The sequence below is a fragment of the Choloepus didactylus genome, chromosome 3, assembly GCF_015220235.1.
Source record: "Choloepus didactylus isolate mChoDid1 chromosome 3, mChoDid1.pri, whole genome shotgun sequence".
In the NCBI taxonomy this organism is placed as follows: domain Eukaryota; kingdom Metazoa; phylum Chordata; class Mammalia; order Pilosa; family Megalonychidae; genus Choloepus; species Choloepus didactylus.
This window is the reverse complement of record NC_051309.1, coordinates 180,198,685-180,214,327: the sequence shown is the minus strand read 5'-3', so window position 1 is coordinate 180,214,327 and position 15,643 is coordinate 180,198,685. Positions and strand designations below refer to the sequence as shown.

Sequence of the window (15,643 nt, the reverse complement as noted above, 5' to 3'; positions counted from 1 at the left end):
AAGGCTTAACTCTGTCTGTCTGGAAGAGAGGAGGAAGGCTTCATAAGAGAGGTGACATTTGAGCTAGGTAGTATAAGAAAGAATTCTACACATGGAGGAAAAGGAAAGAATAGTCTAGATGGAGAGAACAGCAACATATACAAAGACACAAAAATTATTAGAAAATGGTGTATCGGGGAGAAAAACGGAGCTGGTGCCACTGGAGTATATTGGGTTTTAGATGCAGATTAAAGAACGGCCAGTCAGCAGTTACCAGGTGCTAAGGACACCTAAGCAACACTGGTCTATTATAAAATGGAGAAATTGTACTTTCCAAGTTCTTACTTAGGAAAGGCACTAGAAAGAGTTAATAAGCAGAGTTGAACCAAAAGCCTCCAACAGCAGTTTCTCTCCACCCTTCCTCCAGGATGGGCTCAGCCTCTCCTCCAAGTAGATACTGAAAACAATATTCAAACAAGGTTGGTTTGAAGGAGTATCAAATGTTTAGTGAGTATGCAAATGTGTCAGCCCAGCCCTGAAATACGTAAGAGTACTGAGAAATTATGATGAAAGGGTAATACTGTTCTGTCCTTTGTTCAAGGACTCTGTATATATTAACTCATTCAATCCTTATATTTACCCTAAGAGGTAAGTACTATTATCATCTTTAGTTTTCAGAGGAAGAAGCTGAAGCATAGAGAGGTTAAGTAACTCTCCAAAGCTTGCACAGCCAGTATGGAGCCAGGATTTGAACCAAGGTGGCTGGCTCCAGAGTCCCTACTGTTAACCCTCACACTATTCTACCATATTGAGCTTTTACTTTATCCTCTGGGCAGTGGTGAGCTGGAAAAGTTTTCTAAGCTATAAAGCAATAATTTGTATTTTAAAAGGATCACTCTGGAGGAGTTCTAGAAGATTGAATGGAGTTGGGAGGGGCTGGACACAAAACAAGAATAGGAGCTACTGCACTAGTCAGAGCAAGCAACACTAGGGGCCTGAAGTAAAGCAGTGGCATGAGTTTGCAGAGGAGGGGAAGACTGAAGAAGAATTAGGGAGGTAAAATCACTGAGCGTGGGTGACTAATTGCAGGTGAGTGGTGACAGAGTTTGAAAAATCATGGTAGATTCTGGTATTTCTAACTTTGATGACTGGCTAAATAAGAGAATTGTAATTTCTGAGGGAAAACAATGTTTGTTTCTTGACATGCTAAGCTTGAGGCACTGTGTGCCACCATGTAAAGGGAAGGAAATCTGAAAACTAGAGCTTCAAGGAAGTTCTGCAGTTAGAGGTTTGGATCTGGGAGAACGTGGATAATAGATGGCATTGAAGACATGGAAAGTATGGAAACCTAGAGAGAGGCGAAGGACTCAGATGGAGGCCTGAGGAAGGCTGGCATCTAAGCAGAGGTAGAAGGAGCAGGGAAAGAAACTGAGTACTGACATGAAAGGCAGTAGAAGAGCTAGGAGGAAGGGTTGAACAAAAAAAAGGAGGAGAAATTTCTGAAAGAGAAGAGAGAGATCAACAGTTTGAAATACTGAAGGAAGAGCCCATCAGCTAAGACCTCTGGAAGGGCCTTGGGGACTTTCTAAGACACCCACAACTGCCCCCCTTCCCCCATTCTAAGAATGCCCCCCTCATTCCAAGGGGCGGGGCTGATTTCAGGCTCGGGTCCTTCCAGCCTTGATTTTTCACAGCCATAGTTAGCTACAGCATACAGGCTTTGACAATATTCCTATATCTTTCTCTATGATAAAGATTCTAGAACATACTTCCTTAGGCTAAAGTGGAGAAAACTATACATGTCCTCTACCTTTGTATTTTGATCCACAATTTTCTTCAGGTTTTTCAACAGATGATTATTTGGACCACCTTCTTTCTCATTAACATAAACTATCCTATCCAGGTCGGGAAAGTTCCGGTTCAGATCTATTCCCTGGGCGTTGCTGCGACCCACAAACCAGTCCTTCAGCTCACCAGGCTAAAAAACAAAGAGAAAAGTCATCAGTCACTCACTGTTATTGTCACTACCTATTTAAAGTCTTCATTAATGATTTTAAAATAATTATTTCAATAGTATCCTTCCATAATGGCATTTTCACTATTTTACTGATAGAAACATGATGGTTTCAGATTAAAAGTATTTATTGTGGGGATTTTGAGAGTTTTTTAGTGAATAATATTTTCAACAATTATAACAATACTCTAAAGATATTTACCAGCAAATTACAAAATGTCAATATTGTTAAATAGTAATGGATGACCTGTTTCAAAACATGCCACTCTATAATTAGGTTTATGTAAAATATTTATGGCCTCTGTAAATCACAGAAATATTTAAAATATTAAATTACTGAATAAGATTAGAATTTAAACATGAGTTTAGCATGAGTTATTTCTATTTTGACAACATACCTCCCTTTTAGAGTCTATGTGAAAAAAATATGAGCTCTAGATTTAAAGTTTATGATTTGAGGAATTTCTGTTTAATTTAAACCTTCATTTTACTAATGGTACAATCTGTAAAATTAATGAATTTCCAAGATATCCCATTATGTTCTGTAATATGGGTTTTCTTATTAAATTACATCAAATATATCATATATAAATAACTCCCATATTTATGAGATCATTTAATCTTAGACATTTCAACTATGAAGATCAAAAACCTATAAAATAGAAAATAGCAATGATAACTTTTTGTCCATTCCAATTATGGTTTTGAATATAAAATATTAAGTAATTTAATTCTATATGTTCCTAGATTTTTTTCTCTTATTACTCTAGAAATGACATCAATGTAATTCTTATTTACATAAATACACTGTCAGGGTTTCGTACAATGTCAAATTATCGGGCATAGGATCTTTTATTTTTAAGTTACAAATCAGTTTCTTAACTGTAGGTAAACACACAAAATACTTCATTTAACATTTTCTCAAAGTAAGAAAACTATTTCAAATTATAGAGAACAACAAATATAATGCCCCCAGCTCTGTCTATTCCATAATGAAAGGGAACACACACAATTTATCTTCTTTTAAAAAGCCGTTACTTTCCAGTTTCCCTAACAGTTAAAACCTATTAGGTTATTTTTATTTTAGAGGTAAGCTCTTTTTACTTTATTCATGATACATAAAACCAAGGATTAATCATCAGTAAAATATAGATCTGGGCAAAAGTCTTTCTGCCTTGAATTCAGTAGAGGGCGCTGTGACACCGAAGCTGTCAGTGTATCTGACCGCAAGGGCACAACTTTTCAATTCATGGCAGTATATATTTCTCATAGTTGTGGGTTTTAGAAGGAAATTTACCTAGTTACAAACAAGGATGAATTAATATTATTGATTCAATAGCGCAAACAAAACATTAATAAAATATTGACTTAAAAAATTTCACATTCACAACGTCTGCTGAAGAAACTACCACCCATCATCCCTTGAGCTCCGAGCATTTTTTTTATCAGCAAGCTGAGCCAGCTATCACTGAGACCCTTCACGGCACTGCCTGTAAGATTTGAGTGAGAGCATTATTGATGGATAAGCACCTATGTGCAAACATACAAGGAATGAAGAAAGCACGCCCAGGTCTGACGTGGCCGGCACTGACCTGAGATGCCGCCTTCTCAAAACCATCGGGGTTCAGGGAAGGCATGATGTGGATTCGAGTGTTGTGGATCAGGTTGACGATGGTCTCATTGCCCTTTTGGTATTCGTTGCACAGGTACTGGGCCAAGAAAATGAGCAGTTCCCGTCCAACTGCCTCATTACCGTGCATATTCCCAATGTATTTAAATTCAGGCTCACCTGAAAGACCAAAATGGATATTTTCTATAAGGCCAAAGAGAAGGCAAATGACATACAATGCTGAATATGTTGTACAACTACTAACACTTATTACCCAAAATTGACAGCTTCTTTTCCCTCCAAAAGCAATGGCTACAAAATCAACCTTAAATATTAGAATTCTCCAAATGCTCCTTCTATCCTTCTATTCTTCTCTCTCTAGCTACCTGTCCCACTCCCAATAACTGTGCTAATAATATATTGTGTGCCTCCTATTTGTCAAAACCTGTACTAAGCACTTTGCATGTTTTCTTATTTAATCCTCACCAAATACCTAAACATAGGTGTTATTGTCCATATCCTTTTTACAGACGAGCAAACTGAAATTCAGACAGCTTATGAGACCTGACTGCACTGACACAACCCGTAAGTGGAGAACTTGTCCTCTGAGTTAATTAAAAGTCTGTGCATTTTTTCTTAAGCCATAGGGTTGAACAGCACAAATTCTGGAACCAGGCTGCCAGTGTTCAAATCCTAGCACCAATTCTTTCTAGCTGAACTTGAGCAAGTCTTTTCAGCTCTTTATGGCTCTGTTTCACCATCTATAAAATAAAGGTAATAATAGATCCTACCTCACAAGTTATTATAAGAACTATGTTAAATAATATAACAAGTGCTATGTGTTTGCTATAATTATTTTTTAATATCATTACATCACATTATCTTATAATTGTGAGGTACATCACCATGCATAAACTAATGTTCTCTTTACAACAGCCCACTAAAATATGGAAGACAGTTATTTTCATCACCATCATTGCACAAATGCAGCCCAAGAAGGCAAATTTTGCTGATGGGCTTGGAATTCACACATCAATCACCATTGTCCATTTCTGCTGTTCTCTGTTGTATTTTAGGAGGTATAATGAAATTGCAAAGCATAGTGGCAAAGTGACCTTAGTTAATCCTGTTTGGCTCCTTTCTGCTTCACCCATCCTATGGCCCCAATTTCTGGAGTGGGAAGGATTCTCTCATATATAAAATTACTAGGACTACTCACTACTGATGTGAGAAAAGTGGTTGGAATTAATTTTCTCCTGGAAATATGTTATCTAAATGTTCTTCACCTGGGTTTCCTGAGTGCATGATTTAAGTAACCACTAACCAGAGAAAACCATGCCCTTGTGTAACCTCTCAGCCTGCATTTATGCTAATCTTAAACTAAGGATCAGGTGAGAGAAGGATCAGTGCTATTTATACCCCCTTCATTTTTTACTTTGAGAGTCTCTAATTAAAATACCTCACTAGAGACTTGTCCAGGAAGTGTAAGAAAAAAATTATTCGCTTATGATTTTAAAAGTAGTGATAACTTTCTTCCTTGCTGTTAAACTCATGTGTTTTACACTTTCCCCTTTCTGGGTGTACTGATTTGATTGAGACAAAAAAGAAACTGTAGACGCCCATTACAAAGAAAACAGAGCCTAGGTAGCCAGAGGGAAATCAGACACCTGGTTCCCAAAGTTTTTTGAGAAGAGTACAATTTAGGAGGCATTCTGGTCCAGCTCCCTTACCCCTTTATAGCTTTGAATCTTCAAGTCCCTCAAAAGAGCTTGGTTCACAGCCCAACACCCTGTAAGAGTAGAGGAAGTACACTGCAATTTTTTATTACTTCTCTGTGTTTAAAAATGTTTTTAATCATTTGAAAGAGAAATAGTAAACTCATTGTCACTTAACCAAACTGAGCCTCCAGATGTTTTATCTGGCTGCTATAGTATATTTTGTATTTTTATTATAATACTTTGGGGCAGGAAATGACTTCCTCAGTTCTGCCACAGGCCACACTACTCCCTATTGCTGCTTTACCAATTTATATTTGCAATGCAATTCCTGAAAATTCCCAGTGTGATTTCTCTTCTTCAACTCTTTAGGAAATTCCTCTCAGAGACAAATCTCCCTCCATATGACTATTGTATCTGTGAGGAGAGAGTAATAAAAATGACAATAATGCTCTATGTTGACATGAAGTTAGGAGTGCATAGGTCATCTTGAAGATATTAATGTATGGAAATAAAAAGCAAGGCACATGTGACTCAGCAAAGGAACAGCAAGTGTAATTTTATCATCCTCTTTCCTTAGGAATAAATTATGCAACTATAAAACCCTATCAGCTACATACAGAAAAACTATGTTCTTTAAGCATCCTGATATATCTTGTGAAAATGAAGAAGAGCCACATTGTTCAAGTATAGCATTTGTTGCACATATATTTGCAGTCCCCTGTATCAGACACTGCAGAGTATCCCAAAGCAATCAGGCAGCATTCCTGAACTCAAGGAATGCAGAGTCTGGAGGAGGGTGCAGACATGCACGAGAGCGAAGTTCAGGCGTGAGGCAACGATGAAGGAATGTTGGCTACAGAACTAACCAGCTCCGACTTTCTAAACTGGAACATTCCCATCACCTCGCTGTCCTGTCCTCTCACCAGCCCTTATGCCTCCCGAAGCTTTAACATTTCAAAACACAACTTTCACTAGGTCACCTCCACCTAAAAATCCATGAACAACTTCCTATAGCTTTCACAGTAAAGACCGACATACCCTACAAGGTCTTTAACTCCGGGGTGGTCTGTCTCTCCAGCCTCCTCAGACTCCACCCTTTCCCTCCTGGTTTTCAGCTGTGCTTCCTGCAGCCACAGGGCTTTTGCCTGGTCGCTCTCAACTCCACACTCAATACATTCTGCCTTCACATTCTTCTAATTATGGACAAATATCATTTCCTCAGAGGGTCTTTTGTCAAAGTCTAGTTCCTTTCTTACTTTTAACACCAGTTTGAAAATATACATTCATCGGTGTGAATATTTCATTAATTCACCCCACCCCCTCCAGACCACAAGGTCTCTTAGGACTGGGGCAGCATCTATTCTAACTCACTAGTGCATCACCCGTGCCTAGCATCGAGTCTGTAACATAGCAAGAACACAACAAATATCCACTAAGTAAATTCATGAGTAAATGGATGCGTGAATGGTCTTCCTTTAAAATCCCATCCTCACTGCTCCCTGACTGACAGCCTCAAGCATCATCTTGAGATGCAGTTGCAGCCTTGGCTCCCCGGAAACCTCCCCAGTGCAGTGAACTGCAAAGATGAATAGCTGAAGGAGACCGAAGGCAGCTTTAAGGAGTCACACCCCGCATGGGATACGCAGAGGCTTCAATAGCCTTTGCTGTATCCGCTGTTTCCAGGCAGGAGTTGGAATTCTTCTTTGGGAGTGAAGGAGCAGTGTTGTGAACAGCTGATTTCCCATGAAGAAGATTAATCTCCATGGTCACCAGAGAACCACAAAACCTCTCCTGGCAAGCAGCTCTCTAAGGCTTTTTTTGTTATAGAGTCTAAGCAAAGGGTTCTGAAGAGACTTTGCCTACAGAATCCTTAATCCAGAAATGGGGACAAAAGCAAAAACTTTGGACTTTGGCCCTTTCTGTGTCAGTTTACCTTCATCTTATTAAAAGAGAAGTAGCAGCTTTTCGTCACTTAATTTTCTCTTCTGTGGCTAGAAAGACAGAGTTTATAACAGGCTGGTAAGTGGCTGATGTATGTCTGCCTGTTGACATTATTTACATAGAAGAACAAATTCCAGGTTTAAAAGGGCTTCGGCTGCCAGGTACGTCATTCCCTGTGGGTACAGTCAGTGATGCACACGTATGCTTGTGTTAGCTCGTCTCTCTCCTAGCAATGGGAAGAAAAGGCAGCATAAAGCACCCCTTTCAGTACACTTGGGGATGGTTGCTTTTACATTCATTTTATTTTCCTCATTCACTGGCTAATTTATTTTCCTTTATATACGGTAGTTATCCTGAGCTCCTGATCTTGCAATTGAGGAATTATATTTTGCACAGGTTGCATCGTATAGGCTCAAGAAATACAGTTTCTCTGTTGCATCAATTTTCCCACAATTTCATGTAGCTATTGGTTTTCCAATTATGTCACATGGCACACCATCATCCATCATGTCTTTAAATGTGATCATTTAAAGACAAGCACCTCACAAATCAAGTCCAGCCTGGCAGGGCTGAGTTTATATCTTTAATGTTTGTATCTCAGACCAAATTAATGTACCTGATTGGATTTACGTTCTTGTTGGAATGAGATAAGAATAATTTCTAAGTTTTTAAAATAAGATCTATAGTATACTGAAATCATGAAAAATAATAGCATAAATTCTAACCAGAGCAGGCAAATTATTAAAGGTATCTAACTTGTAATTCTTAATTTGCCCTAACTTTATAATAATATAATCTGAAATACTTAAGGCAGCAAAAAAAAAAAAAAAAAAAAAAAAAGTAAAGAAATTTTCATTGTCTCAAAAATAAAATTTAAATACTCTATATCCCAGAAACTCACACCCACTGAGGCTTAGTGGATGGATGAAGTTTGAACCTCAAGACAGGTTGGCAATGCTCCCAAATGGTAAAAGACATTTACGCCCTAAGTGATCAGATTGCCCATATAGCAGAAATCCATAGCCCCAGTGGACAGGGTGGGAAAGAAAGGATCAAATCAAGGGGAGAAATTTTAAAAATAACAGTCTCCTATTCCCACAAACAGGATGCTCTTAAATTGATTTTCACCCCTTTATTTGACTCAGTGGTTACTCTGTCTCCCTAACTAATATTTTTTCCTCTTGTAAATAGCAGACAGACTGACAGATGGGAAGAGTGACTGCTCAGATAACTTTGAGGGTCCCTTTCAAATCTTAGAGTCAATTATTCAATGACCTCTATATGGGAATAAAACAGCAGAGGGAGAATAGCCAATGGAAAATAAGATACCAAATGTGAAAACTGGTTGTGGAAATCCACAAAGAAGTATAGAATCATTAAGTAGGTTAAGGGCATTTTAAGATAGAATTTGATTACAGAAACAGAATTCTCCCATCTTTCATCGTGTAAAGAGAGATGAAACCCACACTGAGTTGAGTCTATTCTTCCTCCAACATTAATTTTTTGCCAAAATTTAAGCCCCCAGGCTCATTTAGAAAGTATATATTTATTTAGCAATTACGTGAGTCTTGGAGCTGGTGACAACTCCAAAATGAGTTTCTGGTACATCTAATATACTAAACACCTTGCTGATTAAATATAGCGTCTACAATAAAAGGCATACAAAGCTTTACGATACAACCTTACCCCATTTCTCAAAGTTATCACAGTAAAGTGTGTACAGGACTAATGATTTTGAGAAAAAGATAAACAAATGGCTAAAGAAGATGCATAATCACTGAATGAAGTGACTTACCAACTGTTGTACAAGCAGATTGGAAACATCTTTGGAATGAAAAGGGCATTTTTCTTGTTTTATTTTTAAAGCAGTTTTATTGAGATGTAGTTACATACCATTCAATCAACCCAGGTGTACAAACAAAGGCTGTTAGTATATTCACAGAGTTGTGCATTCACCACCACAATCAATTTTAGAACATTTCCATTACTCTGAAAAGAAAAGTTCCATGCTCCTTGGCAGTCACCACTCAATGCCTCTACCCTTCCTCAGTCACCCTACCTAACCCCTAATCAATTTCTATCTCTATAGATTTATTTATAGTTATGTTTTATATAAATTGAATCATACAATATATAGTAATTTGTGTCCAGTTTCTTTCACTTAGCATATTTTTTTAAAATTATTTTCATTTTTTATTTAAAGAAGTTGTAGTTTACATTAAAATAAAGTCATGCAATGAGTATAAGTTCCCATATATCCCCTGTTGTTGACACTTTGCATTATTGTGCTATTTTTGTTATAATTGATGAAAGAAATTAGAATATTACTGTTAACTATAGTCCATAGTTTACATTAGGTGTATTTCCCCCGTATACCACCCTATTATTAACACCTTCTTTAATGTCATACATTTGTTATAATTCATGAAAGAACTTTCTTATACTTGTACTATTAACTATAGTCAATTGTACAAATATGGTTCTCTGTGTCTTTTAACTTTCATTCTCATAACATACAGGACCCAAAACTTCCCCTTTCAACCACATTCACATTTTTAATTCAGTGCTGTTAATTAGCAGTAGTGTGCTACCATCATTAATCAATAAGTCCCTTCCTCAGAGGTAAAACCTGGAGTTAAGATATTCCTGCTGCTAATTGTTTTCACCTGTTTGACATCCTAAGGTATTATAACCTGTAAATCATTCTTGCAGAAACTGAACCCTGCAAGTTTCCTAGAACTTGTCAGATAGAAAGTCATTAATGGGCTCATGTTTTAGCACATTTTAGCAACCTAAAATGCTTTGCATATTCCTAAAGGAAATGCAAATCTCCAGAGATCAAATGAACATGGAAGAAGGTGGGTATGGTTATAAAAAGATTTATCTTCAACAGAAGAGATGAGGAGAAAATAAAGAAGGGATGAAAACAAACCAAGAAAAGGCAAAAGAATAAAAAATTGTTGCAAAGGAAACTACAGAGTCCAGACGCATCATAGCCTCTCCTCCTGCTTCTTACTCCCTTTAAAAACAATTAAATTAACATGCCATCTTGAAAGGGAAGTCTTACTTTACCTGATTTTTAATGGGCAGTCAAAATGGAATACATTACAGAATTATTCTGCAGAGATTCATACAGAATTATTTTAATGCAATTTTACTGAGATATATTCATACACAATATAATCCACCCGAAGTATACAATCAATGGTTCATGGTATCACCATAGAGTTGTGCATTCATCACCACAATCAATTTTAGAACATTTTCATTACTGCAAAATAAAGAAAAAAATATAAATAAAAATAAAAAAGGACAGCCAAAATATCACTGTTCTGGTTTGCTAATGCTGCTGGAATGCAAAACATCAGAAATGGATTGGCTTTTATAAAAGGGGCTTTATTTGGTTACAAAGTTAGTCTCAAGGCCATAAAGCATCCATCAACAAAGGGTACCTTCACTGGAGAAACACCGTTGTCATCTAGAAAACCTCTGTTAGCTGGGAAGGCACATGGCTGGCATCTGCTTGCTCCCAGGTTGCATTTCAAAATGGCATTCTCCAAAATGTCTGCATCAGCTTCCAATGGCCATCTTCAAAATGTCTGTCTCAACTCCAGCTAGTTGTGAGCTCCTTCTGTCTGAGCTTATATAGTGCACCAGTAAACTAGCCAAGGCCCATGCTGAATGAGCAGGGCCACAACTCCATGGAAATTATCCAGAGTTAACACCTACAGTTGGGTGGGTCACATCTCCATGGACACTGAACCAATAGGTTCCAACCCAATCCACACTAATACATCTGCCCCCAAGAATGTGTTAAAGAATATGGCTTTTTCTGGGGGACATAAATATACAAACTGGCACAATCACATACCCCTTATTCCCCCCCATTATTTATATATATTTTTTTCTTTATTTTATTACTCATCTGCCCATACACTGGATCCAGGGAATGTCAGTCACAAGTTTTTTTACAATCACATGGTCACACAATAAAAGCTATATAGTTAGACAAACATCATCAAGAATCAAGTCTACTGCATTACACTCCCAGATTCAGGTATTACCTTCTAGCTATTCTAATATACTAGAAACTAAAAAGGAATATCTGCATAATATATAAGAATAACCGCCAGATTGACCTCTTTGCTCTATTTGAAATCTCTCAGCCATTGAAACTCTATTTTGTTTCAATTATTTTCCCCCTTTAGGTCAAGATGGCATTCTCGATCCCATGATGCCAGGGCCTGGCTTATCCCTGGGAGTTATGTCCCATGTTGCCAGGGAGACTTACACCCTTGGGAGTGAAGGTAGTGAGTTTATTTGTAGAGTTGGCTGGGAGAGAGAGGCCACATCTGAGAAACAAAAGAGCTTCTCTGGGAGTGACTCTTAGGCATAATTATAAGTGGGCTTAGCTTCTCCTCTGCAGGGATAAGTTTCATAAGGGCAAGCCCCAAGATCAAGGGCTTGACTTATTAAATTGTGAATCCCTAATGCTTGTAAAAATATCAGGAATTCCCCAGGAAGGGAAGTTTAATATTTCCACATTTTTCCCCAGTCCCTTAAGGGGACTTTGCAAGTACTTTTTTATTTTCTGCTTAAAATAATCTGGGATATATCAGGGTATGATATTAACCTATACAGAATAACAAGATCTCATTCCCTATTCTAGATTCCATGTAATTATGTTGTTTAAATAAATTGAACATACAGGTTAAATTAAATAGTATGCTACAGAAAATATAAATTTTGTACCAAATAAATAACTTTTAGATAACCGATAAAACTCAGGAATAGATGTGACTGCTGTAAGAGCTTACAATCTAGGAACCTTTATAATAAGCCTTATTGAACATTCTGTACTCCTGCATCCTCGATTACCAAATCTCTGCCCATGTTCTATCCCCTGATAACCTATGCTCTCGAATTCAATTCTCAGCATTTGCTCATTACAGTTTGTTTACATTAGTGAGGGTTTACAATATTTGTCCTTTTGTTTCTGGCTTATTTCAGGCAACATAATGTACTCAAGGTTCATCCACCTAGTTGCATGCCTCACAGCTTCGTTCATTCTTGCAGCTGCTCAGTATTCCATTGTATGTATACACCACAGTTTGTCCTTCCATTCACCTATCTATGTACACGTTGGCCACCTCCATCCATTGCAAATCGTGACTAATGCCACCATAAACACCAGTGTGCAAGTGCCAGTCCATGTCCCTGCTTTCAGTTCTTCCACGTGTATACCAAATAACAGGGTTGCAAGATCATGTAGCAACCCTATACTTAGCTTCCTGTGGAACCACCACACTGCCCTACAGAGGGGCTGCACCACTCTACTTCCCTACCAACAGTGAATAGGTATATCTCTCTCTCCACATCTTCTCCAGTACTTGTATCTTTCTGTTTACTTTTTAAACAGTTTTATTCACACCCCAAACAATCCATCCTGAGTGGCCAATCAATAGCTCCCAATATAATCACATAGTTATGCATTCACCACCACAGTCTATATGGGAACATTTCCATTTCTTCCACAAAGAAAGAAGAGGAAAAAAATAAAAGAATAAAGAAAAAAAAATCAACAACAGGAATCCCATACCCCTCCTTATATGCCCTTCTGTTGACATTTAGCTTTAGTATACTGCCTTTGTTACAACTAATGGAAGAATATTACAATGTTACTGTTAACTGTAGACCCCAGTTTACACTGATTGTACTTTTTCCCATATACCATCCCACTTTCAACACCTTGCAATGTTGACACTCACTTGTTCTCCTTCATGTAAAAACTTTCTCACATCTCTACATTTAATCACCATCATTGTCCACTCTATATTTCACTAAGTTATACAGTCCCAGTTTTTATCCTCTACCTTTCCTTCTGGTGTCATACATGCCCCTAGCCTTCTTTTTTCAACCATACTCACACTCAGCTTTATTCATTATACTTAAAATATTGTACTACCATCACACAGTATCTTGTTATCCATTTCTAGATCTTTACAATCAATCCTGTTGAATACTCCATACAGAATCTTTTTGAAAATAATTAGTTACGTATTGGCTATTACATTTAAATTTAAAGTTCTCTTACATCTGATATCCAGAAAATTTCTAGTAAGATCCTGATTGAAGAAAGAAGGGTGAACAAAAGAACTATTGACAGATGATCTCTCCAGCCACCCAAGTTCATAAAACCATGTCAAAGTTCTAATTTTAACAGAAATTCCTTCAATTTTTTAAAATCAAAGTATTTGGTGTCTTTATATAGGTATGCTAGAAACTTTTTACAAATACCCATTTTCTGTGGTGAGCTGGTAAATGTTTAACAACCAGCTCTGATTTTGTCACATTTACCAATTTCCATAGTGTAAATACTTCCACTGTGGCCAATTTAAAACTACCAATGTGAAGTCAACTGGCTCACAAATTTCCTGAAAATTTAATAATAAGCTCTCCCAAGTAGGTGCAAGCCAACTTCAGCACATCATTTGTATGAAGAGTAATTTGGGGGGATATATTGCTTCCAGTTTCTTCACAGCTTCTCCAAAAGGGAAAACTGAGTTCAGAAACAGATCATCACATTTATGACCAACTGATTTTTGACAAGGCTGAACTCAATTGGGAAAGAATAGTTTCTTCAACAAATGGGGCTGTGAGAACTGGATATCTATGATGGTTAGGTTCATGTGTCAACTTGGCCAGTAATTAAGTACATCAATTGCTTATCAAGCAAGACTGGCCTGTTACTGTGAGGACAATCATCAATAAGTTGATTGTATCTGTAGCTGATTACATCTACACTCAAATGAGAAGACTGCCTTCAGCAATGAGAGACATCTCATCCAATCAGTTGAAGGCTTTAAAAGGAGAAATGGTGATTTCAGCAGTCAGAAGAGAGAATTTTTATCTCTACTTCAGCCAACCAGCTTCTCCTGGGGAATTTGTCCAAAACCTTCAGCAGAGGTCCTAGCCTGCAGCCTGCCGTACAGAATTTACACTTGTGCATCTCTACAGTTGCATGAGAATTTTATAAAATCTCATAACATTTACAGATATCTCCTATAGGTTCTGTTTCCCTAGAGAACTCTGACTAATACAATATCCATATACAAAACAATAAAAGAGGACTCCTATCTCACACCATATACAAAAATTAACTCAAAATGTATCAAAGACCTACATAAAAGAGCAAAGACTATTAAAAAAACTCCTGGAAGAACATGTAAATTAGCATCTTCAGGACCTTGTGTTAGGCAACGGTTTTTTAGACTTTACACCTAAAGCAAAAGCAACAAAAGAAAAAATAGATAAATGAGACTTCCTCACAATTAAAAACTTTTGTGTACCAAAGGACTTTGTCGTGAAAGTGAAAATACACCTCAATGGGAATGTTTGGAAATCACATATCCACTATGGATTTCATATCCAGAATATATAAAGAAATCCTACAACTCAACAATAAAAAGACAACCCAATTAAAAAACGGCAAAAGACTTAAACAGATATTTCTCCAAAGGGGATATACATGAAAAAATTCAACATCACTATTAGGGAAACGCAAATCAAAACCACAATGAGCTATCATTTCCCACCCTCTGGAATTCCTACCAATAAAAAAGAAAAGATTATAAGAACTGAAGTGGAGGAGCAGAAATGGGAACACTCATTTATTGCTTGTGGGAGTATAAAATAGTGAAGCCCCTGTGGGAGACAGCTTGGCATTTCCTCAGGAAGCTAAAAATAGAATGACCTTATGACTTGGCAATCCTGCTAGTAGGTATATACCCAGAAAAATTGAAAGCAGGGACTCGAACAGACATTTGTACACTGATGTTCATAGCAACATTATTCACAATTGCCAAAAGATGGAAGCAACCCAAGTGTCCATCAGCTGATGAATGGATAAACAAAATGCAGTACATACATACAACAGAATATTATTCAGCTGTAAAAAGGAATGAAGCCCTGATGCATGTGACAACATAGACGAATCTTGAGGATGTTAGGCTGAGTGAAATAAGCCAGGTACAAGAGGAAAAATATTATATGATCTCACTCATATGACCTAATTATAATAAGCAAGCTCATAGAGTTAGACTCTAAAATAAAAGTTACCAAGGGATAGATTAGGGGTTGAGAATGGGTAGCTGATGCTTAATTTATACAGAATTTCTATTTAGGTTGAATGTAAGGTTTGGAAAAGGATGGTGGTGATGGTAGCATATTATTGTGAGTGTAATCAACAGTGCAGAGTTATGTATGTGATGCAGTTGAAATGGGAAGTTTTGGGTTCTGTATGCTGCTAAAATGAAAGCTAGAAGATAAAATATGGTACTGTGGACCCTATTGTGGACAAGGACTGCAGTTAATAGTACTACT

General features: G+C 37.3%; 1 protein-coding gene across 1 annotated transcript in view; it reads right to left on the bottom strand.

Annotated features, from left to right (window-relative positions):
- The window catches only part of CPE (carboxypeptidase E), a 124,043-nt gene that overhangs the window by 24,904 nt on the left and 83,496 nt on the right, over positions 1 to 15,643 (bottom strand). Inside the window, exons 2-3 of the mRNA XM_037830964.1 lie at positions 3,586 to 3,782; positions 1,790 to 1,957 (exon numbers count right to left, since the gene is read on the bottom strand). Coding sequence (XP_037686892.1) covers positions 1,790 to 1,957; positions 3,586 to 3,782 — 365 coding nt within the window. The remainder of the gene's footprint in view (positions 1 to 1,789; positions 1,958 to 3,585; positions 3,783 to 15,643) is intronic.